Source organism: Notamacropus eugenii, chromosome 3 (genome assembly GCF_028372415.1).
Source record: "Notamacropus eugenii isolate mMacEug1 chromosome 3, mMacEug1.pri_v2, whole genome shotgun sequence".
NCBI lineage: Eukaryota > Metazoa > Chordata > Mammalia > Diprotodontia > Macropodidae > Notamacropus > Notamacropus eugenii.
Genome location: NC_092874.1, coordinates 165,936,631 through 165,961,912, shown reverse-complemented (window position 1 = coordinate 165,961,912; position 25,282 = coordinate 165,936,631). Strand labels below are relative to the sequence as shown.

At 38.4% G+C, this 25,282-nt stretch overlaps 1 protein-coding gene across 1 annotated transcript in view; it reads right to left on the bottom strand.

Annotated features, from left to right (window-relative positions):
• Positions 1-25,282, bottom strand: part of GRM3 (glutamate metabotropic receptor 3) — a 281,695-nt gene that overhangs the window by 116,581 nt on the left and 139,832 nt on the right. Inside the window, exon 2 of the mRNA XM_072653230.1 lies at positions 4,670-5,281. Within this exon, the coding sequence (XP_072509331.1) occupies positions 4,670-5,167 (498 nt within the window). The 5' untranslated portion in view covers positions 5,168-5,281. The remainder of the gene's footprint in view (positions 1-4,669; positions 5,282-25,282) is intronic.

Genomic DNA, 25,282 nt, shown 5'->3' with positions numbered 1-25,282 from the left:
CTTTTACTCTGGTGGGAGGACAATAAAAGAAGGGGAAGCTGGAGAAAAAGAGCCTGCAGAAGCAACTGGGCTGATAAAGCAATCCAGGCCAGATGAAGGAGATTATAAATACAGTGACCCAACCCCAAAAGCAAAGACGCTAAGTGTGTTCTTACCATCTAAGTCTTCCATACAGATGGTTTTCTGTCATAAAAAGCTGTCAGATTTGGGGTCATGTGTTGCCATCAGATGGGTAGAATTTTAAAAATTACGTGACTGATGATCACTATTATATTTCCTCTAAAATTTCACCCTTGCCCTGCATTCTTCCCCTCCTCAATATAAGGCAAAGTTATTTCTCAGCTAAGACCCAGAAAATCAGCAGTAGTCAAAATGAGGATATTAATGTGGGATGAATCGAAAAGGCTACTGCCTTATATTCCTGAGTTAGTGTACAGTGAAGACCAATCAATCCATTAATAAGCATTTATTAAGTATCTATTACACTGTTTTTGATATTGGGGAAATGCAAAGACTAAAATGAAAGCCTTTGTTCTCAAAGAGGACCAAATGAGAGATCAGGTCTCTCTCAAGAACTTTGGATTTTGTGTGACATGGGAGACACTGGCACAGGACCACTCAGCATGGTGTGCCCACATTAGAGAAGGTATTGTGCTCTGTGAGCAAAGCAGAATTGAAACAGCTCAAAGGAAATGCAGGATGTGCAAATTTAGAGGAGCCACCTCAAATGTTCACATGGACTATTCTTGCCTGATCTGTGGTAGAGCATTCTGAGCTCGTATTGGTCTGATCAGCCACAACTGGACACATCAAAACTTGACTTTATCATAGTGATGTCATTTTGGTCCTCTTTGAGAACAAAGGACAACAACCATGTGTGTATGTATACGTATATACACTCACACTCATTGTTTAGTCATTTGGTCCTGTCTGGCTCTTTATGACCTATTTGGGGTTTTCTAGGCAGAAATACTAGAGTGCTTTGCCATTTCCTTCTCTATCTCATTTTACAGATGAGGAGACTGAGTCAAACAAGGTTTAGTGACTTGTCTAGGTTCACATAGCTAGAAAGTATCTGAGGCCAGACTTGAACTCAGGAAGATGAATCTCCCTGACTTCAAATATAGCACTCTATCTGCTGTGCCCCCTAGCTGCCCTTGTATATATACATATACAAAACAAATATGAAAGAATTTGGGAGGGCAGCACTAGCTTCCATAGTGCAGAGAACACTGTTTTCCATGAATTCTAGCAGCTTCTTGGTTTGTCCTTCACAATCTGTTTTGACTACAGCCACACCCATGTCAGATCAGTGTTAGATTAGGGGAACATTCTTTTCAAAAAGTTTTCTGGTTTTTCTTTTACAAGCTACAGTATTGAGAAAGATAGTTTCCTTCTTTGCTTGTGTACTGGAAGGAATGAGTTGACCTCCAAATACTTAGGCTTTTTCACAGGTTGCTCTTCTTGGTAGGTTATCATTCTTGACCACCTACCAGCACCTCTAGGGATTCTATAAGACAGAGGTGATGATGGAGTGCATACTTGTTATGGGAGGGTAGTCGGGGATATCCAGTGGCAAAGTCTTAAGACAGTAGACAGAGCAAATGGCCACCTTTGTGGTGAGAATCTGAGCAATACTTGTTAGCTCTCTGTCTAATGGATCTTTTCTGCTTTTGTGTTATAGTACCTGAAATTCAACCATTAGAGATTTATTTATTTGGGTCTCAAGGATTTTTTTGGTCTAAAAGAAATTTCTATTAAAACACAAATGCCTTCTGATAGAAGCTTAAGCTGCTTACTTGATAGCTGCCATACTCAATCAGATCATTTACCAATGCTGATTGTGAGAAAAATCAAGGCTATATAGAAATGGGATCCAGAATAGGTTCTTGGGTGAGGTAAGGACTAGCATTTTATCCACCATACCACCTATCTGCTTACTGCACCACCCATTTGCCTTGGAATGGCATAGGAGGTAATGATTCATCCTAGTACTGGTCTAGGATCCCCACTCCCATCTTGTTAATCAGAGAATCTCTATTAAAACAAAGCCAAATCTTTCTCTCAGTTTTACTAACCAAGTCATAATCCTTTGTTTCTGTTGTTGTGATCCAGGAGTACTGGGGCCCTGGGGCTAACTCCTTTCCCACTTCTGGGAAGCTAGGTACTGAGATGGAAGGAATGAAGAAGAAGAGAGACTTCAGGAGAAATCTCTAAATTGACCTTATCAGGAATAGTCTGTGAGCATTTCTACCCTAGTCCCTTTCAGGGCTGGAGGGGAAAGTAAAGGAAGAAAAGGTATTTCCCTTCCTTTTCCATTTTAATACTTAGCATTCCACAAGTCAAAGAAATTCAGCATTTTACAGAATTAAAACAAAAGCAACCAAACCAAAACCAAAATACAGATGCCCTCTTCCAAAAAAAGCAGAACAGGAATTCTTAACCTTTTTGTGTGTGTCATATCCTGCTCTGTAGACTTGGCAGTCCGGTGGAGCCAACGGACCCTTTCTCAGAATTAAGATTTAAAATGCATACAACAATATTCAAAGAATTACAAAAGAGATAAACTATATTGAAAGAGTTATCAAATTTTTGAAAATAATGAGATAATAGACACGGGATTGAAAGGTCAATAGGTATCAGAAAGCATGAAATTGGTATTTTTTTTTTTTTGTATTTGCCTGATAGAACTTTTTTCCTTCTTCTTCTTTTTTTTTTTGTATAGGATCTGTGATTTCATCAGTGGAGGGGGCTCCCAGTGAGGAATGTCCTCTACCAATGTAGATCACATCTTTTCTGCAACTTATATTTTAAGGGAATTACTTGGGATACTGAGAGGTGATGTGATTTGTCCAGGGCCACAGAGCCATTATGTTTCAGAGGTAGGAATTGAACCCAGATCTTCCTGATTCTGACTCAGTTCTCTCATACTGCCTTTTGGCATAAATTGACTCCCTTTGAATAAGTGGTTATTTATGCATTTTTTTTTTTTGTAGAATGCCATTGAGAGGTACTCAACCCACATTTGTGACTCCGAACACCAGTGATCTTGAACAAAGTGACAAATCTATTCTTTTATGACTAATCAAAGGGGTGAGGTTGTATTGCCCATCTATAGAAAATTGGAGCTCTTTTGGTTAAAGTGTCTTCTATGTGCATCCTAGTAAATGAGAAGATTTGTTCTTCTCCACCCAAACATTCAATTTCCAGTTTCATTATTGAAGTTTAGAAATACAGCTATAATTATCACACTGATCTTTATGATGTATGGTGTTTCTTACCTACCTAATGAAGGCAATGAGTGTCTATGAAAAGCTAATTATCTTAATTATTCCTTCTGTGTGTGCATTTTGGGGAGAAAAAGGAAATCTGAAGCTGTTCTATATGGCGTACAAGATTATTCCTCCCCACCTTCACCCACCATCTGGAAGGAAATCACTATAACTAATATCTACATTGTACTTTATATTGCACTTTTATATTTAAAGAAATACAAAGTGTTTTCTTTATTTCTTGGTGAGGTAAGGTAGTTTACATACAATGATCATAATTCTACAACTAGAAAGGACCTCAAAAGTCATCTTGACCATTTTGTCATTTTACAGGTGAAGAAACTGCAGCCCAAAGTGGTTAAGTGGCTTGCACCCGCAAGGTGACACTGATAGCAAGCTCCAGAAGTAGAATTTGAACTCACAACCTCTGACCTCAGAGCCAGGACTCTCTGTACTGCACAGCAAGTGAAGAAAAGTGCAAAAAGATGGTCACCCAGATAAGAAATGTGAGAACTCAGACTAGAACCCAAGCCTTCAAGAATTCCACAGTTTCTCACTGTAGGATACACAGCAGTGAAAGAGATAGTAAATTGGAGAGGTTGACATCATACGGGACAAATATAGCACAGGATCCACATGATGGTTTATTTGTGAGTGCCCGACTGTTAATTCAATAAAAAGCATTGCCGAAGAAGGCAAGATTTCTACTTTGGTCTTAAAGGATACTGGATGTTAAGAAAATAATTAATTGTAATCTTGTGCAGTGGAAAGACCTGGACTACGCGTGGCTCAGGACACCTGGTTTCCAATATCAGCTCTATTATTAGTTAGCTTTGTGACCTTAAGCAAATCACTTCTTTCTGGGCCTGTTTCATTATCTGTAAAGTGAGGTGGTTGAAAAGTAGATAATTGTTCGTGGCCTCTTTTAGCTCACAAATTCTATAATCCTATAAATGAGCATTGCAAAAGCCTGAGTAATCTGTTCAATATTCACAAAAGCAGGAGGAATGATTATCAGCTTTTTATCTCTTATCAGTTAAGTGCCAAACCATTCTGTTCTGCGTAGTAATTATATTGCCTTTCTTCATACATTTTTCATGACTTTATGACAAGGTCTAAGAAATAAGTTTTATTTACCTAGGAGCAGAGAATGCTATAAAATAAGATAGCTAAAAAAAGAATTGACCCTTATTATAAATCCTGAAAAGAATATTTTCCTTCATAGTTGAGAAATGTTTCTGTCAGTATGCCACACAAAATACCAGGTATTTGCAAGAGATGAATAAGCATGCTATTATTATCCATCAATGAAATTAACTGCTGTTCTGCCCTTTTCTTTTCTAGGACTTTCAAGCGCAGTGGCTCAAAGTTTTAGATATAGCTTTGGAAAATCTTACCTGAATTGACACACTACTGTAAGAGCCGCCTATGACACCCGCAATGAGTAATGGGATGTTTTCTTGTATGGCATAAGATCCATCAGGGCACATGTATTCTGCTTCATCCACTTTAGTCAAAGATGCCCTGACAAATTCCAGTGATTGCTCTAAAGCATAGGTATCCCTTGAACAGGTGTCCAAAATATGAACACCTAGCTTTACCCCTGGAAGTAAGTAATTGTCTCGGTTGATTTCATCAATGGCAAATAACATGGCTTCCAGGCGTTGGATGCCTCGATCCTCATTGATACGTCCACATTCTTCTATTCCAGTGCCTTTTTCATTAATAGGGAATAAGCCTCCTAACACGAGGTCTCCTTCTATCTTTATTTCCCTCCTCAAAAAGTTATGGTCCCCTAAAGAAAGTAAGAATCCCTTGGAAAACAATGCTAGGGTAAGCACCTGAAGCCTCGTCAACATCTTCATTGATCCTATTTCTGTACCTCGAGGAGACATCGATGGAAGGAGGAAGATGTGCCTGTTAGTTCTCCTGCTTCATTTCTATGCTGGGCCTTTGGTTTGTCCTTTGAACAACGGAGGAATAGACCACTGAAGCCTGTCACCAAATTCCTAAAGAGATGGAAAAAAATGAACAAAAATCAGTAAAGGAAACAGCAGAAGTTGTAATCCTCTTTGGTCATCAACCTTTTTGGGGAGAAGAGTGGAGATTCATTTATGAGCATTGGTGGTGCAGTAATTTGGTTCCCTTGGGCTCCTGGTATATATCCTCTGAGTTGTTGGACTAGCTTTAACAGCCAGAGGGAACACTGTTGCTGCAAATCAGAGCATGCTATTAAAGGGACTGAGTGATTTAGGTGAATGGCAATGAGGGACAGAATGCTTAATGGGCAGAAGACAGCTTGTTGGCCTCTTCAGTTATGAATCTTTATTAACCTTCTATTTCCTTTCAATGGATCTGTCCATATGCTGAAAGGCACCATAGTAGTTCTGGCGATAGAAAATGTGTAAAAATGGGCTCTTTGCCACCAAATAGAGGCAAACTGATGGAGTGCTAGACTTTTTCAAGGGATATGCCATTGTGATTATGCTGTGAATTTTCAATAGCTAATGAGACATATCTACTTTAACAAATGCCCATTGGATATTCATAAAAAGTCTCAACATTCACTTCTTTAAAAGGACCCATGGGAGAAGGAAGTAAGAAAAAAAGAATGAAAGAGGAGATTGTTAAATATTTACTTCTACATTTTTGATATTTCCCCCCTCTGTTATTTGCAGTACCCTTTAAATAAATAAGTAAATGAGCTTTCCCCACTTTTACTTTCTTTCTCTTTCCTGTCACTTGAGGCTAACTAAGGATTGTTTTTCTGAGATGCATAAATGATCTGGGTTTGGTTTTGTTTATTTTTTGGGGGGGTGCAGACCTCGCAATGATGTCAGCAGAGGCTGTGGAATGTTTAGCGCTAACTTGAGGTCTCTTTGGGAGTTCTGCTGCAGAGTCTCAGCCAGACTGATGGTAATATGTATTTTTTAAATTTGGTGCAATAATTCTCCTTTTCTGAGGGGTGAAATGGGGGCTTATATTCATTTCTGACTTCTCTTTGATCTGTGTGTGTGTGTGACTCCCTTTGAAGCAAAACTGCAGTGGAATGAGAAAGATGTTTTAATCATTATCTCTAATGATAAAGAAGAATAAACCACTCTTTAAAATTAATTGCCATATGTGTCTAATAAAAAAGAATTGTTAATTAGCAGGAGGCTTCTTCATAGTCTGATTGTGTAGTTTAATAAAAAAAGTCAATATATGAATATGAGCAAAATATGGTTATAGAAACCTGGATCTGTATCCTAGAGAAATCTAACTTACTACCATATTGGGGAATGAATGGACCTATGTTTTTCCCTTAACAAAATGTGGCTTATGTGGAATTAAGAGGTGCTTATGAGGTGCTAGGTTGGAAGAGAGATGCTTTCTATATGTTTCTCAGCATGGCATATATGAATTCATGTTGAGAAATGAACTATACATTTGTTAGTTTTATTCCATTGCTTGGCTAATGACTCCCAAAGTGACTACCCCATTGTTTTGTATGAAGATGGGAATACAAATCAGTAGAGCTATGGGAGATGCTTACAGCATGTGTGGAATAGGAGTTTTGCATTTTCATTTGGATTTTGCAGAAGAGATGATCCAAAGTCACTTTGGGGATAACTATGGAAACTATAGGGGCACAGACTTGTTCAGACTCCAAAGTGATCTAGATTCTTTTCTCAAATTATATCATCTTACATTTTTGACTGGAACCATTCATAGCCAATTGGAAGGAATATTCATCCGGGCTTAACATCCCTCTTATAGAATCTTAGAATACAGGAGGAGCTCTGGTGACATGGAAATAAGGCAAAATCCATAGTTCTAGGACATCATCTGGAGTTCATGTTCCCAGGCTATCCTTAATTAAAAGGTGGTAGGTAGAGATGTAACTAGGGTGGGATGGCTAAGGCTTTTCTCCAAAAATTTCTCCTCTCAGCAGTCCATAGGTCTCTGTATCTCATGCCTTCTCTTCTATCAGTTTAAACCCCCCTGCTGAAGACAGGATGAAAATTGGGACTTCCAGGACAGACAGTGAGGTAACAAGTTAGTGGAGGAGATGGCTTCCTCTTCTCCCCATCCAACTACCCTTAGAAGATATATAGCAGAAGGGGCCAACCTGCTTAAATGAATTTCTCTTCCCAAAAGAGTGAATATCTAATCTCCCATGAGTGTTTTCCTGAGGCAGTTTACTTCTTCCCACTCATAACATGGGGAAGAGGCTTTACCTAAAAGGAAGATAAAGCTAACTCTGGGACCTATTAGCCTTGACTTTCTTGATGTAGTTTTCTGGTCATCTAGGGGCTTACCAAGTTTCAGTCTAGGCCTCTCAGACTTGGTGAGTGTGTAAATGCATGTAAGTCACCATACGATGAAGATCTTGTGAGCAGAGATGTTTCTGCATTGAGGTATGGGAGGTCCTGTTTACCAAGACTGAAGCACAGTGCTACTACATCTTTATTATATGTCCTTGGTCTATTAGGGAAAAGCAAACTTCATTTTGTCTAGTGTTTGATGATTTATGAGTGCCTCATTTTGTTCCCAAGTTGAAGTTGAACTAATAGAATGCTGGCATCCAAGCCCAGCCTCCAACACTTGTCTCCTTGTCTAATGCCTCTGGTTGAGAGCAGCCAATTCCTTTTGTTGCCTGAGTTCTTAAGTACTTCTTTAGGGATCCTTTCCCTCCTGTATGAATAAAGCTCAAAGAAGTAGACCCTCTCCCCAGAGCAGCCTAGTCTTTGTTTCAATAAGGTCTAGACTTTGAAGTGTCTTCTCTCTGTGAGAGAAGGTCTACAGAAATAGTCCTTCATCCTGGAGCATCCAGGTTCTATTGTATATGGAAGATATAGGTGTCCAAAGCGGACAATGGAGGGGGATGGAGTGGGTGCTGAAATGATTTAGGGGTGGTGGTAGTAGCCTCTGGCGATGCAAATTAAAAAACAAACAAAGCATTAAAGGGTTAAAGAAAGTAGACTGCGGGGGATGCACTGAGCAATTTTTTAAAGGGGGGGTGATAGGCCAAATAAGTTTGGGAACGTTGAAGTCTCCAGTAAAATCCAGCTTTATCCTTTTTTCTCATTCTTTCAGCTACGCATGCTCAGCTTAGGATGGAAGCTTTGAGTGTTTCTGTCATAGAAAATGTATCTAATTATATCTGTAGCTGCTAGAATGGTTGTGTGCATGTATACACACATATAGGTAAATATATATGTGGCTTATACACACACAAAATATACATATGTAAGACTTGGACATCCAACCTATATTATCATTCATCCATTTGACAGTCATTTATTACATATGTACTATGTACAAAGAGCATTGTGCTACAGGATGTAGAAAATACAAACCTAAATAACAGTTCTTATTCTTAAGGCATGAACAATCTAGTAAAAAAAATTACATATACTCATACTACCACAACTGAAATCAGAATATGATAAGCCCAAATGAATTCAGAAGAAGTAGAGATTATATATGGTTTGGGGGACATTAGGATAAGCTTCATGGAAGAGGCAACCTATGAGCCAGGCTTTGAAGGATGGGTAGTATTTTCAACAAGTAGAGATGGGGGGAGAAAGTCAATTGGCTTTCTTAGAAGAGGTATTGGCAAAATGTCCTTTATAGAGAAGGCGAACCGGCCATTTGTTTTCTTGCAAAGTGGTCTGAAATTAGATTTTTTCTTCTCCCCACTGAGTATTCTTCTGACAACTTTATGTACTACAAAAGTGCACAGTATTATTTCTTTAAAATACTAATGGGAATTAAATACCCAGCTCCAGAGAAGATTAAATCTAAATGATATATAGGATGGATGTGTTTGAAGATTGAATGTGTGGTTCTTAGAATATTCCCCACTAGACAGACGTCATGCTAACCATCTGACCTTTAAGCTATCTGGCAGTCTCTTTAAAGTAACAATATAGTTATTGGAAACAGCAACTCCAAAATCAATTGGAGTAATGTTTAAGTATACTGCCTTAATGTTTGGTATTTACCTGCTGTTTAAAGCAGACTAAATTATGATTAAGAATGTTGGACTCTGCATAATTTAGAAACACTTAGCATTATTTAAAATCCGATACTAAGAAATTGAAGGAGTAGAAAATTAAAATTTGACATTGAAAAATAGGCAAACATGCTTAATTCAATGCAACCGTTTATCTCCATGTAGCAGCTTATCGGATTGTGGGAAAGGGCACCAACTACTTTTTTTTTTCGGGATCTTTTCATTATAAATCAGCAAACAGCAAATTCCTCAGATAAACAGGTTCTTCTCTTTTCATATTCATATGCAGACAGGGAATTAGAGCCCAGCAGCTCAGCTGTCAAAGCTCCCTATCCATGGATGATAAGTGGTATGTCATCTGTAAACAAGCATGTGTAGCCTTCACTATAGACAACATGCTCATCAATGTTTTATTAATCAATGCATTAATGGAATCTTGAAGGTTCATTGCTACTCTAACCTCTGGGATGTGTGTGCGTATGGAGAACATTCTTATGTTCTCTACACAGCAGTGTGCATTTTTCTCCCACCTTTGACTTTTCCTAGGTACTTGGAAATAGAAAAGAATGCTAAGCTGCTCTATGATGTATTGCTTGTCTCTAACTTGAATGTATTTTGTCAACTTTATCTGCATGTATTAATTCTACCCAGTAGAATATAAGCTCCTTGAGGGTAAGGACCATTTAGTATTTGTTTTTGTATCCCTAGTATCTAGGACAGTCCCTGGCACATAGTAGATGCTTAATAATGCAGATTAAATTGAATTGATTTGACTCCAGTAGCTTTATTAAAGTGGCACTAAGGTGGTAGTAAGAACTATAAATAGCTAGAAGGAATATGGTCCCTATTCCCATTATATATATTTATATTAATATTAATATTATATATAAAATATTTATGGCTTTTGGAGTACATGTAAGTGTTCTGAGAGGAAATGTGGCATAATGGATAGAAATGCAAAATCAGAAAGATCTGAGTTCAAATACTACCCCTGACATATATTAACAGTGAGACCTTGTACAAATCACTTAACATCTCACTTCTCTAGGCAACTAAGTGTATAAACTGCAAAGAAGATGGCAAGTTTCACTGATAGATGAAAACAAAGTTCCCTATATCAACAAAATTACAGAACCAGTCCTCTTTCCCTATAAATATTTGACCATTTGTAGAAATGTCTTAGATCATAGGGGCCTGAAAATTATAAGAATGTTCAAATATAAGAGCACACATTTAGAGCTCAAAGGAATCTTATATTCATTTCAAGGGTTCTTTTTTTTAAACAATGAGGTTGAGGCTCAGAGAGAGAAATGACTTTCCCAGGGTCGCACTGGCTATAAATCCAGAGCCATAAATTGAACAAAGTTCCCATATCTCTTTCCACTCTGTCCCTGTCAAATAAGAAGGCTCCCAGGTAGCATATACTGTTAGGGACCAGTATGCTACTGACTTGACAACTCTCAGAATCACAGGTGGAGAATCATATCTTACAAACTCTCTGCCGCTTTTAAAAACTGGCTCCACTGTTAGCTGATCCAGCCATTCCAGAGGGCAATTTGGAACTATGCCCAAAGGGCTACAAAAATGTGCATACCCGTTGACCCAGCAATACTGCTTCTAGGACTGTATCCCCAAGAGATTATAAAAATGGTAAAGGGTCCCACATGTACAAAAGTATTTATAGCAGCACTCTTTGTAGTTGCCAAAAACTGGAAATCAAGGGGATGCCCATCCATTGGGGAATGGCTGAATAAATTATGGTATATGAATGTAATGGAATACTATTGTGTTAAAAGAAATGATGAATAGGAAGACTTCAGAGAGACCTGGAAAGACTTATATGATCTGATGCTGAGTGAAAGGAGCAGAACCAGGAGAACTTTGTGCATAGCAATGACCACAGTGTGTGAGTTTTTTCTGGTAGACTAGGAACTTCATTGAAATGCAAGGACTTAAAAAAAAATTTCCAATGGTCTTTTAAGGCAAAATGCCTTCCATACCCAGAGAAAGAAATTTGGAATTCAATTGCAGAATGTAGCAGATCATGTTCTTTTGTTTTGTGTTTTGGTTTGTTGTATGATTTCTCTCATCCATTTTAATTCTTCTACACAACATGACTATAGTGAAAATGTATTTAATAGGAATGTATGTACAGAATCTATATAAAATTGTATGCTGTCTCGGGCGGGGGGGGAAAATAATCTAAGTTATATGGTAGTGATTGTAGAACACTGAAAAAAATAAAATTAATATTCAAAAAATCTGGCTCCAAAAAATTCAGTCAATTCCTTTGTTTTTTACCTAGCTATCTGTATTAGGTAGATTGAGGTTGTGCCTATGGTTGGATATTAATGGCAGAATTTTAGGGCATTATTATAAGTTATTTTAATATTGAGTTAGAAAAAAAGGGCAAGATCTTCGCAACAGCTGAGATGTTCTTGTGAGAAGTGGGCAGGATTAAAACCCTACCTTTAAATTTCCCACCAGATTTCACTACAGTCATGAAGACTGATCTCCTTCAAAAGCAATCCCTCCCTCCTCTTATTCTGTGTTGTTTATATCATTTATATGGCACTGGTCATAAACTTTCTTATGCTGAAGTCACTTGTGGACCTGTATTAATCTTTCCTATTAGTCTGGTCAGCTGGATGGCACAATGGATAGAAGACTCATCTTCCTGAATTCAAATCTGGCCTCAGACACTGACTAGCTGTGTTACCCTGGGTAAGTCACTTACCCTTGTTTGCCTCAGTTTCTCTTCTGTAAAATGACCTGGAGAAGCAAATGGCAAATCACTCCAGTATCTTTGCCAAGAACTTCAAGAAAAATAGGGTCAGAGAGAGTTGGACACAACTGAAAACAACTGAACAACCACAATATGAGACTCTGGGCAAGTCAATACTACTTTCAGAACTTCAGTTTCCACATCTGTAAAGGGAGGGCAATGGACAAGGTGCTCGTAAGGTCTTTGTCAGCTCTAAGATGCATAGATATGATTATTTTTGGAACAAAGGAACCATAATTCATTGTATTTAAGAAGGGTTTCCCTAAAGTCCTTCAGACAGGTCTGTTTTCCCCTCTACTACTATATTAGCAGAGTAGAAAATAGGCAAATTAAAACACAAACCAGAAGGATAAGACCATTTTATATAATTAAGTCAGTTAAAGATTCAAGGTAAAAATAGTAGAAACCAAAAGATCTAAAGTTACAAGGGATCTCAGAAAGTATGTATTTCACACACTCTGTCTACTCCCATATCACTTAACAGATCATAGAGTCACAGCATCTCAGATGTGGAAAGGGCCTCAGAGGCAAGTTCATGGAGTTTCACTCATCCCTAAAAAAGAATCCTACAGCATATCAGACAGAAGACAATCATCTCTTACATGAAGACCTTTGGTGAAGGCAAACCCACTGTTCTTCCAAAGGCAAACTATTCCATTTTGGGATTCCACTTTTATTGTTATGAAATGTTTCCTTATGAAGCCTACCTCTGTCTGTCACTTCCAGCCTTTGCTCATCGTTCTGCCCTCCTGGTCCAATGAGTACAAGGCTAATCCAGCTTTTATACTGACGACCTTTCCAGTACTTGAAGACAGATATCATAATCATACCCTGCTGCACTTCCAACTAAGACTCAGAGAAGCAGGGGTATTGTGAGGCTCAGATGAAATTATGGGTGTAAAATACTTCCCAAACCTTTAAGGGCTATAGATAAATGCAAGTTATTATTGTTAATTATTCTTATTATTATTGTTAAAGCACCTCCAGTTTGATGATGATTTTATTCCCTGAAACTTCTACTGGCCCTTTGCTAGGCTCAAGCAGTATACAGAGCAGGGGTGGGAAAGCTGTGGCCTTGAGGCCACATGTGGACTTCTAGGTCCTTACATGTGGCTCTTTGACTGAATCCAAACTTCATAGAACAAATCCTCTTAATAAAACGATTAGTTCTGTAAAACTTGGACTCAGTCAAAAAAACTGCACCCAAGACCTAGAAGGCCACATATGGCCTTGAGGCTACAGCTTCCCCACCCCTGGTATAGAGCAGTAGAGGGGTATCCCGCTCAAAGTTTAATAACTAGACCCTGTGGGGTAAATAACTTATGCTCACATACTTTTAAATGTAATATGCATTATTAACACCTAGATAGCCAACAGAGCAATAAATCAAGCCCTGATTTGTAAGATTGCTGTTTGCTGAGGTGTAAATGCTTCCCCTGAAAATTTAACTGTCACTCTTGCAAGTTGGTTAGACCTTATTCCAGCATACCCCTGAAAAGAGGTGAAGTAATTTTCCTAAAATCACACAGGTCAGAGGTGGCAAAGCTAGGATTCGAAAATAGGTCCTCTGACTCCACTAGCTGCAATGCTATGCAGACTGTCATTGTTCTCTCCATATGCACTCCATCTTCTTGATGGTTCCTGACATTGTGTAATTAGAGATTAATTCCTTTGGCTTCAGGCTAAGGAACCCATTAAGCCCCATCAGTCCTTAGTATGAATAAATCTACTAGTGCTTTCTTCTGAGGATTTTGATGGAGAAGAGGTAGAGGAAGCTATAAGGAAGGGTGGGTTCATGGAGAGAGGGAGTAGGCCCAGTTGATTAGGGCAAGGGTTCTTATATTGGGGAGCACAGACCTCTAAGAATTTGTGTCTAGATTTCTGGGAGTGGCCTGAGCATTTAAATGATTAGAAAAATTCAATTAAAAATTTTTCACAATCCTTTAATTGAAATTTAAAATTCTTTCAATAAAAAATGTTGGCAATAAACATTCTGAGAAGGGGGTCCATGGGTTCCAGGAGACTTCTAAAGGAGTCCAAGAGAAAAAAAAGTTAAACTGTTGCTTAAACAACAAGAGCACCTAAAGCACAGATTTGCCTGCGGCTGGTCTTGGGAGAGACCAGGGCTCCTTTCTTTGAATTCCTTGCCCCACTATTCTGCTAATTCCTTAGAAGGAAGTTTCTCAATGGGGGCTAAAAGCAATCATCATAGTGAAAGTGGAAGACTGAAGAGTTCAGAGAAGTGTAGAATGGAGGGAATTTTCATGAGGTCATGTGTGGAGGAAAGAGACCTGTAGGCATCCCTGACATTTTTATGTTTTAAGTCACTGCTGTCAGTTTAGCCTCAGCCAATAGCATTAACATTATTCGGTCCATTCAACACGGGATCTTCGGTGGCATTACCCGCTTTGCTGGTAAAAGAAATCTTCATTCCACCTATAAATTATTTATTCCATGCACACATTACAGAGTGCACCTCCTAACTGAGGCTTTCTTTTTTATTCTTTTGGCCATCTCAGCTGAGGTTTCATTGCTCAAGTCTCCTAACCTCATTTCAAAGCCTCTGAATTGGCACTGCCCCAGACCACCTGCAGTCTACCTTTCTGCCTTCCATCCCAGAAGCTGCCAAGACTGATAGAAGTTACAGGTTTGTCAGCATGAAGACAGGGGACTGAGACCTGGCTTACCAAAAGCTTTGCCTCCAAGACCTGAGAAAATGGCAAAAGGGATGGGGTGCTGGAGTTGGGGTAGGAGAGTAGGGAGACAGGGGTAGGAAGGCAAACTGCAGGAGAATGGTTTTACCTGTTGGCAAAATGATCCATCAGGAGACTATTATTAATAACGCCCTGTGTGCACACCATCTATGCCAGTTTAAGATTCCAAGGTGCTTTGCCACAGTAAATTAACTCTCCCTACGCCCTCCTGAGGCAGGCACACATTATTACTCCCATTTCATACAGTGCAAATCGAGACAGAGATGGGAAATACAGCAGGCTTCAAAGTCAATAGTAGGACCAGGATACAGTGAGACTAAGTTTTAATCTGTGAATCCAATCATAGATGTTTATCAGTGCCTTTTCTTCAAACTCTTACACAGGAGTGTTGTGAGGCTCAAATGAAATGCTAGAGGAAAAGCACTTCTCAAACCTTAAAGTTCTATGTAGATGCCAGTTATTATTATTTTTAATAATGACGATTATCACTACCAGTCTGGTGAACACATCATTCTCTATTGGACTTCTTTTGAACTCAAACAATTTTTATAGTGCAATATAGCTTCATATTGGTGAAGGTTTAAAAGCCAGGCTTCTGGGGGGAAAAGGCATGCATACCAATTTTTAAGCTTAATCTGCTTGATTAAGAATTTTTTAAAACCTAGACAATCAATAAAACAATAAATCGAGTCCTGATTTGTGGGCTTACTGATTTTTCAGAGGTGTAAATGCCTACATTCAAAATTTAACCACCTCAAAAGCTAGTTGGAATTGATTCCAGAACACCTCTGCTCTTGGAGTATGTAGTTACAACAAATGAAATCATTCCATTATCTTCCCCTAGTTCAGAGTGAGGATTGTAGAAAATGACTAAGTCTAACCATTATGGACTATTATTCATGAAGATTGCTTTTACCTCATATTAAAACCACAACAAAAAAAATGCCTTAAAACCAATAAGGACAGATGTGGTTTACTTTAATTTTGTCTATTCTATACATCTTCTTCCACCTCATGATTGGCTTATTTTTGGTGCTACAGAAAGGGAAAAATGTGTTTTTTGTCATTGTTAAAATCTCTTAAGCAGGCTTTTAGTGCATCTATCAGAGTAAGAAATATATTTCCTCCAAGAATGAATAGCCCAGATTCAAAGGTCATGTTGGTGACTGTTCACAGACAGGGTGTTATCTCTATACTCTTATTCACCTATGAAATTTTTTCTGAAGTCACCATCTGAGTCTAGGGACAGTAAGCTAATAGCACTGGTGAACATATGTGGTTACTGAGCTGTTATTGTTCTGCTTCCCAGTAATTCTCCTTATTTTCTATCAGTTATTCACTTGATTTCACTTCCATGAATGTCATTCCCCCATCAGGTTCCCAATACCATGCTCCCATACTAGTCCCCTGCTGGTTACTCTCCGACATCCCATCCTCCCTTTCTGTTTCCTTTTGAGTACTGTCTTCATCTATTAGACTGTAAACTCCTTGAGAACAGGGAGTATATTTTGTGTATTTGCATCACCAGGTTAGCTTGATGCCTGGCAGGAGTAGGTGCTTAATAAATGTTTATCAACTACTGACTAGTTTATTCATCCAAATGTAAGCTCAAAAATAAAAGGGATGAAAAACATGTTCACAGTTAGAAGAAACATGTGGTACAGAGCCACTTGAGGTGATACTGAGAAGATGAAATTTATATTTAGTCAGGAACAGTTTTATGTTGAATAACAACAACCATCCTCCTCCTCATCTTCATCATCATTATACTGGTTATACTGGTTATTCACCACCAGTATGATACAAAGGTATGGTGTGGGCAGTGGAATGTTGCTACCTTACCACCTTTCCCCTCCCCCATCATCCTACTTAGCCTGGTGAACTTCAGTTTGAATGATCTCACTGGCAGACATGAAGAGCAAGGTTGGGAATCCAACCTACAGCTCCAATCAGAGCAGAGAATTGAGCAAAGAGTAAGATCACAGACTCATATCTGGAAGGGAACTCAGAGATCAAATAGTCCTGCCCTCTCATGTTATAGGTGAGATCAGGGAAATTAAGGGCTTTACCCAGGATCACATAGAGAGGTGACCAAGGCTGGATTTGAACCCAGGTTCTGACTTCAGATCTAGTATGCTTTCTATGGTACAATGTTGTCTCATTGGAGAGGACCAGATACCTTGCTCTCCAGCTTGGATTCTACTGTAGTATAGCTTATAGAGATTTCTACTGAGATGCTAATCCCACTCCCCCAGGTGCTCAGAACTCTCATTTTGTCCTTTGACTTCCCATAGTCTCTCATAGCTAAATTCCTTGATGAGAGCTCTGTAGACTTAAAAACTTTCTTTTACTCCATCTCCTATTAGCATTCCCATTCTTTCAACGGTACCCTCTTAGCTAGCTGCCCCCTAGGGAAGCCATCTGACAAATTCATCTCCATTAAGGGATTAATGACTGATAACAGCTTTTCTCTCTTCTCACCTTCAGGGTGCTCATACGTTAAAAGATAATGCTTGGAGATATCAAAGGCTTTAAATCTAACATGATGAACCTCTAAAGGTGAAATTTTAGGAAATGTGATAGATGGGCATGGTGGTAGTATATTTTGGGCATGGAAACCTTCATGGTACCCTTCAAATTATAGACCTTTCACTTCATTACTCAAATTCTGCTAATAGGGAGAAGTCTGTGGGTGGAATTCAACCTTACAATTTTTAACTCCAGATACCAAGAGAGAATTATAAGAACGCTATCTTTTGTTTTTTTTAAGGCCCAATATGCTGGTATCCAAAAGTTTTCTCTATCCCTTTGCCACTTACTGTAAGATATTGTTGCTTTTTTCAGAATTTTGTCATCTCATTGGTATAGGGAATGGCCAGGGAGAAAACTCTTTCAAATAATGGAAAATGGCACCCTATTCTGTAACTTATAAATTGCCCACATACTCAGCCGTTAAGTGACTTGCCCAAGGGCATACACTCAGTAAGTGACTGAGCTGTACCTTGAACCTAGATTTTCCATTTCTTATATCAGTTCCTGGTCTACTATACTGTAATGTTAATGTAAGGTTAATGGTGGGTGGGGGGAAGAATTAAAGATCTTACCCACCCACTAATAGGCCTCAGTATCATTTGTTAATTTCTATTAAGGCACCGCCCTCAGAAAGTCTTGTCCTCCTGCTCTGAAAAGTGTATAAGTACTTTGAGATGATGTTTTACTTTGGGACTTAGTTTCTGGAAAAAGGTTTGTGTGCCAGATGAGACTCTGGGAAGCCGCAAAGGAGCCCTCTGACATTGAAAACCCAAATGTTGGTGCTTTTCTCTCTGGTATATATGGTCAGACAGCTAAATCTGTCTATTGATCTATGGTATATGGTGAGACAGTTGGAAGCCCTGTCTGTTGGCTTTTTCTGTTTGCAATTTCTGCTTGTAATTTCTGTTTGTATTTTCTCTGAAGTTCAGGATGCTGATGTTTTCCCTTGAACTAAGTGAATGATATATGTGCTTGATTAAGGTAGATTGTTGACTCCTCAAAAGGTACTTTCCTTTTAGAAAAGCAGATCTGTACAGGTCTGTACAGCAGGCCCTCCTATGTATGCTGGGGTCCTTACTGTTGCATACATCATACTGCCTTTCAATATATTACAAATAATAAATTTGGGTCCTTTACCTTTACTCTTTATCTACTCCTGAGAGCCAGTCATTTCAGTCATGTCCACCTCTTTGTGACCCCATTTGAGGTTTTCTTGGCAAAGGTACTAGAATGGTTTGCTATTTCCTACTCCAGCTCATTTTACAGATAAGAAAATTGAAGCAAATAGAGTTGAGTGACTTTTTTGAACTCGGAAAGATGAATCTTCCTGACTCTCTATCCACTGAGACACCTAGGTGCCCCTGCCTGGTACATAGTAGGTGCTTAATAAATTTGTTGGTTGTTGTCCTTCATTCTCAGAAAGGACCAAAATGACATCACCATAATACAGTCAAGGTATAGTGTGTCTGACTATGGCTGATCAGAGCAACATGAGCTCAGAATGCTCAAATAGGTTGGGCACAAATAGCCCAGGTGAATATTTGGGGTGGATTCTCTAAATTTGCATACCTCAAGTTTCTTTTGAGTTAATTCCTTTCTGCTTTGCTCATACAGCACCTTCTTTGATGCCATATTTGATAGTCCTGTGTCATTGTCTCCCATGTCATGTAATCAATTCCAATGTTCTTGAGAGAGACCTTGAGAGTGTCCTTGAATCACTGTTTCTGACCTCTCTGTGAGCAATTGTCCTGTGTGGATTCTCCATAAAATTGTCTTTTGACAAGCCTGCATTGAGAATTCAAACAATGGGGCCAGCCCATTTGGAGTTGTATTCTCTGCAGAAGAGTTTAAATGCTTAGCAATTTAGTTCAAAAAAGGACCTCAATGTCTGCCACACCATCCACATGTGGAAACGTCAGTTATAGTTTAATAAATACTTATGGACTGACTGTACTGAATTGACTTTGGAATAAGGAAGGTTGTAGCCCCATTTCTCACACATACTGGTTGTGTACTCTTCAGCAAATCATTTAACCTCTCAATTCTCCAGACCACTCTCTTAGACTCTAAGATATCAATCTATATTGGAGAAAGATACAGATCTGTATCTGAACTCCATGTCCAGAGTTCTCTATGCTGATGAAATCCCAGAGTCGGACAAAACATAGCCTAACCCAAACATTCACTATATAACATGGATTTGCAGACCTTCAAGCTATCACACCTAGTATGCTGCTTGTATTACATGCACCTTTGAAAATGCTTCACAATGTATTTGTCGGTTAAAGACTATATAAAGCTTACAGCCCACATATAAGAGAGTTCCAACGTTTATTTTCCCTTCTTTTACTACACCTCAGTTATCACCACGAAATTATGGTAATTCTCTGAGCAAAAAAAAAAAAAAAAAGATTCTCCCTGAGGCAGCAAAAAGATTGAAATATGGCTGGAAAAAAGAAAGTATCACTGGATTTTTTGGAAATGGTTTTATGCTGCATGAGGCTGAGGAGCCTGTTTAACTGCTAGACTATGTGCTTACTAAAGGAGATGAACTGCCCTTCTCTAACTGCTGATAAGACAACTCATTCCCCTCATTCATATTGGTCCTGTCAGAGTGTGACCTTAATGCTTGATGAGATCCCCTGGTGCAGGTTAGCATGTCTTACTTCATTGGAAGTGAATGATGGACAAGCATGGAACTTCTTAGTGATTATCATTAGGGAGTCAAGCACTTTGTGGCTGTTGCTCTTCATGTATTAAAGCAGAGAAATAAGCCTTGGAGCCTAAGTGACAAATGCACCAGTTGCTCACAAACTGACAGAGGGAATCTATGTCTTAATAACTTAGCTTTGGATGTAAATAGAAAGATAAGCATTAGGGGCCAATCTCTCAATTAAAGCACTGATTCAATACTGATTTAGAGCAAGGAGACATATCTTTCTGCAGTTTTATGTTGAAGAGAGATAGAGATAAGAGAAATTCAAAGAACTTGGTAAGATTTATATGAACTGATGTAGGCTGAAGGAAGCAGAACCAAGAGAGAAAGGATAAGGACTAGACTTGTGATTTCACTGAAATAGAGATTTCTTAGGTGAGGAAACTCCTTCAACTCACCTAGGTCCATCCCTGCTCTGAACTGTAACAGTTTTAGACAATTATCTTGAGAACTGAGAAATAAAATACACTCACTCAGAATCCCATACCTAGTGTACTTAAGAGGTAGGATTCAAATCCAAGCTTTTCTGGCTGTGAATCTAGCTCTCTATCCACTACCTCATCTTACTGTTCAGATAATTCTAATGAATATCAAAGTAATTTTTCTTTTTCATTCTCTTTCTGGAGACCATTTTGGGCTGACTTTAATTTCAGTAGTTTCCATGTTCCATTGCCGCTTCTCACGGCATCTCTGTAAAATTGGCTATCTTGTTTGTTTCCACAGCTAAATCTTATCATCTACTTATTGAATTTCTGTCCTGTAGGCTTTTGTTCTTTGTATTCATCACCCATCCCTTCTTTCTTTCCTAGCCCATTCAAAATATTGTCCTGGAATGGTTTTCTTGTCTGTGTCTATTTTATCTACTTAAAAAAAATACCTCCTGACTTTTCTGTTACCTGCCAGTTAAAAGTTAATCTTTTCCTTATTCACTTTGAATATTCTTAGCCATTTTTTCCTTTTTGATTTTTTTTCTTATATTTACTAAATGAAACACTTGGTTGGCACAATGGATATATCCTCAGGCTTGGAATCAGGAAGACTTCTTGCCTTGGATATTTAGGAACAGTGTGACCCTGAACCAGTCACTTAAACTCTCTCAGTCTCAGTTTCCTTCTTTGTAAAATGGTGATACTAATCACACCTACCTCTCAGCTTCTGTGAGGATCAAATGAGCAAACATATATAAAGCTCTTTGCAAACTTTAGAGCACTCTATAAATGTTAGATGTTATTATGTTAGCTTTTCATACATAGATTCTTTGGGTCATGAGAAACATTGCTTCTTTATGTCCTTTCTCCTGGCTCCCACTTTATTTTTTTCTAATTCTGGGCCAGTTAATCACAAAGAATCTCAGAATTTCAGGATTGGGAAGGACCCCACTGACCACCTGAAGTAAAGTAGAGATCTAACCCATATTTGAAAATCGATGCCCTCGATGACAATGTACTTTGCAGGTTGTCACCTAGCCTTTGTATGGAGATGTCTGAGTAAGAAGAACCTACTGCCTCTTGATAAAATCCATAACACTTTTGGAGAGCTCCAAATATTAAGGAAGTCTACATTTGCCTCTTTGCAACTTCCACCCATCATTCCTGGTTTTATACATGTCATTTGCCAGGCAGGATATTTTTCCCCATGACAGTCCTTCAGGCATTTAAAGACAGCTTTGTTCCAATTTCCTACACCAAACCTTTGTTTCCTAAGCTAGACATTTCTTATATGGCATCATCCTGAGACTTTTCATCATCCTTTTTGCTCTTCTCTAAAAAATCTCCACGTTTACAATATTCTAACATGAGGCACCTAGAGTTGAATACAATCATTGAGATGTGGTCTTATCAGGTCAGATATACAGCAGGACTACCATGTCTTTATTCCTGAAGACTCTGCCTCTCATAGTGAAGCCTTAGATCTCATTAGCTTTTTTTAACTGCTATATCACATTGTTAACTCATGTTGAGCATTCAGGCTGTTAAATTACCAAGTATTTTTCAAACAAACTGTTCTTAAGCTATATCTTACATATCTTATGACAGTGAAATTTATTTTTTGACCCCAAGTCTAAGATTTTGCATTTTTATACCTACCAAATTCCATCTTATTAAATTCAGCTCAATGCTTAAGTATATTTGAAAACTTTAGCTCAGATATCTCATGACATCTAATCTTTCTTTGTGTTATCAGCAAATTTGATAAGCATGACTGTGCCTTTATCCAGTGATGGCTATCCATACTAACAAAGTCAAAGTCAGTTACTTTGATTTCAATAAAAGCTAGTTAGATTCTGCAAGATGTATATTCTGTTCCACACTAAATCTCTGACCAGTGTTACAAAAATGTGCTGTTGGTAATAGGGGGATTAATATAAAGGTGAGCAGATAACTCAGTACAGGCCTATTACTAATAATGGAAATTCAACTCAAAAGCACAAATCCTTCTTGGCAGAACTCAGCTTGTAGCATGAACTTTCTGTGTGAGGAACAGCATATGTTCTCCCAAACTAGCCTACAACAAAACACTTTATACCAGTTTTGTGCCTTACAAAGTTTTCCCATTTGTGTCTTTTTTATAAACCTGGCCTTCTCCAAGGAAGCCTCACAAATGACCAGTAAATGGGTTTGGTGATGAGATATAACACCCAAATCATTCTGCTTTGTATTACTGACCATGTTTCCCCTCTATTCATCTTGGGTTTACTTGAGTTCCCTGGAATATTTCTCCCAAATTTTAACTCTTTTTTCCTTGTATATCTATAGATTCTTCCAATCAATGATATCACAGCTCTGAATCAAAAACAAAGAAAACATCAGAGCTAGATGACCAAGAACAGAATTGTTGATATGTCAGAAAAATCTCAAGAAGTAAATATACCACATTTTAGAAAATCGTATAAGAAACTTTCTTGGTGGTACTGAAAACAGAACAGAATGAACATTTTCATAACACAGAGGACAGTGAAAGAGAGAAACAGCAAATTTAGTTCACCCAGAATTGTAGCCATCAAAGTAGATTTTCAGAAACCTTAAGAGTACCTAACAAGCAGCAAGGATGAAGCATACCAAATACAAAACACCTATTTGAATCTTGCAAGATTTTTTATTCCAAAACAAGGACTGAACATAGGAAGTAGAACATAATATACCCCAAAAGCAAGGAAATTGGTCTATAGCCCAAAATGCCTATACAGCAAAATCAAGTATAACCTTTCAAGAGAAAAGATATATTTCAAAAAATTCATCTGAGACTATTCAGGCATTTTTGAGAAGAATGAACTTGGCTCAGAACTTCCAGTCAACAAGTCAAGTCCAAAAACAGGTGTCAAGTACCTATTATATGCCAGGTAGTGTACTATGTGTTATGGATACATAGAAGGTAATAAAAATCCTGACTCTCAAGGAGCTCACAATCTAATGAGGGAGACAGCATACCAAAAACTACGTACAAACAAGATATTTACAGAATAGAATGAAGATAATCTTAGAAGGAGGGAACTAACATTAAGAACTATGAAAGGCTTCATGTAGAAGATGGAACTTTACTGGAGACTTGAAAGAAGCTGGAGGGCAGAGATAAGAAGAGCTAGAGTTCCAGGAATGAGGTCAGTAAATGAAAATGCCAGAGGTAAAGAGATAGAGTATCATGTGTGAGAGGAGGCCGATGTCATTGGATCATAGAATATGTGTGGTGGAGAAGTAAGGTTGAAAAAGACTGGAAAGGTAGGAGGAAGCCACGTTGGGCTTTTAATGACAAACAGATAATTTTATATTGTATCCTGGAGGTGATAGAGAACCACTGGAGTGGAAATGGCATAGCCAGACTTTTAGTTTAGGAAGATCCATTTCATAGCAGAGGGGAGGATGAATTGAAGCGGGGAGAAACTTGAGTCAGGTAGACTAACCAGCAGATTATCACAATATTACAAATGTGAGGCAATGAGGGGCTGCAGCAGAGTGGCTGCAGTATCAGAGGAGAAAAGGAGACACATATAAAAATGTCATGAAGGGAGGAACAAAAAGACTTCACTGGATATGACTGGATGATATGGGGGGGGGGGAGAGATGAGGAGAAAGGAGGAGAGAGGGGGAAAGAGGAAGAGAGAGGCCAAGGAGGGAAAGGGAGGATGACAGATTCATCACATCACTCAGATGTGAGCCTGGGTAAATGGGAGGATGGTAATTCTCTCAAAAAGTAATAAGGAAGGTAAGAAGAAGTGATTAAAAAAAAAAAGATAATAAGTTCAGTTTTGGACATGTTGAGTTTAATATGACAAGATAGTCAGTTCAAGATATCTGACAGGCCATTGGAGATATGAGACTAAAGATCAGGATGGGGTTAGGACAGGACAAATACATCTGACAATTATTTGCATCAAGATAAATGAATCTCTGGAAGCTGATGAGATCACTGACTGAAATAGTATAGGAGGAGAAGGGAAGAAAGCCCAGGACAAAGCCTTGGAATGACCCATGGTTAATGGTCACCATTTAGATAAAGATCCACCAAGAGACTGAGAAAGATAAAAGGAGAATTGAGGAGAGCAACATCATAAAAACTTAGGGGAAAGGGATGATCAAGGAGCAAGGGGTAACCAACAATACCAAAGATCTGCAGAAGGATCAGGAAGGATGATTAGTGAGAACGGGTTATTATATTTGGCAATAAAACTTCAACAGTAACTTGAAGACAGCAGTTTTAGTGGAATGAGTTCAAGTCAGACTAGAAAGATTTAAGAAGAGTGAAAGGAAAGAAAGTGGAAGCATGGATTATAAACAGTCTTCTCGAAAGGGAGGAGAGATATAGAATGAGAGTATCCTGTTAGAGTTTGTTGGCATTGGGAGAGATAGGGGGCTGTTAGTACACATAAGGAGCAGTCAATAGATAATAGAGGGATATTAAGGAGAGAGCAAGGATGATAGAAGGGGCAATTTGTTGCAGAAGACATGGAAATTTACATTTATCATTGTAAAAATATCTTTTAAAATGAATGAATATAGAGTTTAAGAATGTATAGTATGCATGGAAGTAAAAATGATGTTGTCTCTTTGAGGATCCAGCTTGTAAGAAGGACACCTGAGAAACAATAATTTGGAATTGATTGGGTAAAATCCCATTGCATGAAAGCAGATAAAATTGAAGAGAGAAGAAAGGAAAAGTTTACTGTGCCTTGAAATCAAAGTTCATGAAGAGGTGGAAGTGATGGGGTGGAGTGGGTAATTTGTAAAACACACACCTTTTGAAGTGAGAGCATAGTGATGAGGCTTT